At 34.2% G+C, this 1,972-nt stretch overlaps 1 protein-coding gene across 1 annotated transcript; it reads right to left on the bottom strand.

Annotated features, from left to right (window-relative positions):
- Positions 1 to 713: 713 nt before the first annotated feature.
- Positions 714 to 1,370, bottom strand: LOC142550123 (uncharacterized). Its single transcript, XM_075659360.1, has one exon. The coding sequence runs from the start codon at positions 1,368 to 1,370 to the stop codon at positions 714 to 716; it is 657 nt and encodes a 218-aa protein (XP_075515475.1).
- Between the last annotated feature and the right edge of the window lie 602 nt (positions 1,371 to 1,972).

The following is a 1,972-nucleotide window of genomic DNA, read 5'->3' as shown; positions in this document are numbered from 1 at the left end:
TTCATGGTAATATAAGCACTAGATGAGTGTAACACCCCACATCTTCCAGACATGCAAGTCCTTGCCTTGTCCACTTCACACAACAAGTGATATACAAATGGCGAAGAAAAGCACCTTCTTTAGCCTTCACAGCTTGCTCCATCGACTGATGACATCTTGAAGTAAAGGCGCTCTCATTCGGTAATCTAAGGAATTTCCATAGCCTTTCAGTAAGAATAACTCCAGATCTTCTGCCCACTCCAATAAACCAACCTACTAGTCAGTCATACATTATACAGAAAAGCTGTGGAAATCATGATGAAATTTTTTTCATCAATTAATCTAATGAATAAACTTCAAAAACTTTATTAGATATTGACTCCAAGGAATAGACACACCTTAGCATGAAGTCAGCTCATACAAAATATATAACGAGAACATATATATAACCAGGGCCGATCCTAACAATATTTCGGCCTGAGTCTAACTTTTAAAAACAGACCACTGAATCATAATGTGTGTTCATTTTTTTTTAGTTCCATAGCAATTTTTTAAAGTAAATCAATACGTCAAAGACAATATAAAAAATTAAATGAATAAAAATATCAAACATGTCCAAAATGATCACTAAAAAACAACCCGTCTAACAGTTTTAGAGCTAAAAATACTAATCGAGTCTGTATAATCAAGTTGTTCATTAATTTCTTTCTCGATCGATAACATAGCCAATCCATTCAATCTTTCTTGTGACATGGTTGATCAGAGAAAGTTTTGATGAGCTTTAACTTTGAGAAACTTCGCTCTGCACTTGGTACTGTGACCGGGACAGTCAACAAGATTTTAAAAGCAATATGAGCATTTGGGAAACACTCATCCATTTTCTTCAAGTAATTCACTATATCAATGGCCGATTTTGCTTCTCTTGGTAATGAGCACCTCAAGAATGTCAACTCCGAAAATAGATCATCTCCATTAATATCAGAACAACCCTCATGAGTCAAAGAATTTTCAAGATTCTTGCAAGACCTCAACAAGGTTTCATCGTCTCCATGTTGTAACATCTCTAAATTGAACAAAAAACCAAATGTTTCTTCATATTTTTGAAACTGTTCAAATCGAGCTTTCATAGAAGAACGAGCTTGATCGATTATTAAGAGAAAGTAGTTAATTCGAAAAGATTCTACAGCTGACTGTATCACTTCTTCATTGTTACTTTCACCAAATTGTTTCTTTTTTCGAATAACATGTTTCTCTCGAAATACAGCTTCAATGCCCATCTCACATGTCATTTCTTTAGCTTCAACCATGGCCTTATCGTAACCATCTTCTCTAAATTCTTCAAGAAATAAAACAATTCCTTGTAAAAGTTTGATAGCAACATCAATATCCATATTTTCAGATTGAAGAAATTAGGGCTTGTCTGTAGATGAATATTGGGGAAGATTGAGGAATAAATCGATAACAAGCTAAGCAAGTTCCATTTAATAAATACTTGGTTTTGGGCTATCTAGTAACTAGTATTATATATAATAATTTTTTTTTTAATTTTGGGCCCCAAAAAAGTGATGGACCTGAGTCATTGGACTCATTTGCCACTTAATAAGCACGGCCATGCATATAACAAATACCCCCATCTTAAAAACGAGGAAATGAAGTGTAATTACCTCAGCTGGACTGAAAATAGCACAAGCTTGATCATTTGTATTTTTAATAAGGATGCTTCCTTGTACAAGTCAAGTTTGCACGGAAACCACATAGACAACACATCCCATGATGTAAAATTCAAACCCCAAGTTCTTGAGTTATTTCATTTAGTATAGGTTCCTTGAATTTCTCAACATATGGTTCCTGACTCTTCCTAATAAACCATAGTCCATTTAAAAAAGGTAGCATTCAACATTCACCAAGTCTAATAACATAATCCTCAAAGCTCTGCAAACATAGTTCTTCAAGATGGTATGAAATAATCTACGTTGTAGTTGACGACAATCAT

This window comes from Primulina tabacum, chromosome 6 (assembly GCF_025594145.1).
Source record: "Primulina tabacum isolate GXHZ01 chromosome 6, ASM2559414v2, whole genome shotgun sequence".
In the NCBI taxonomy this organism is placed as follows: Eukaryota; Viridiplantae; Streptophyta; class Magnoliopsida; order Lamiales; family Gesneriaceae; genus Primulina; species Primulina tabacum.
This window is presented reverse-complemented; position numbering and strand designations above follow the sequence as displayed.

Coding starts and splice junctions, on each gene's coding strand:
- LOC142550123 (XM_075659360.1), bottom strand. CDS start 1,370: ATGGATATTGATGTTGCTATCAAACTTTTACAAGGAATTGTTTTATTT.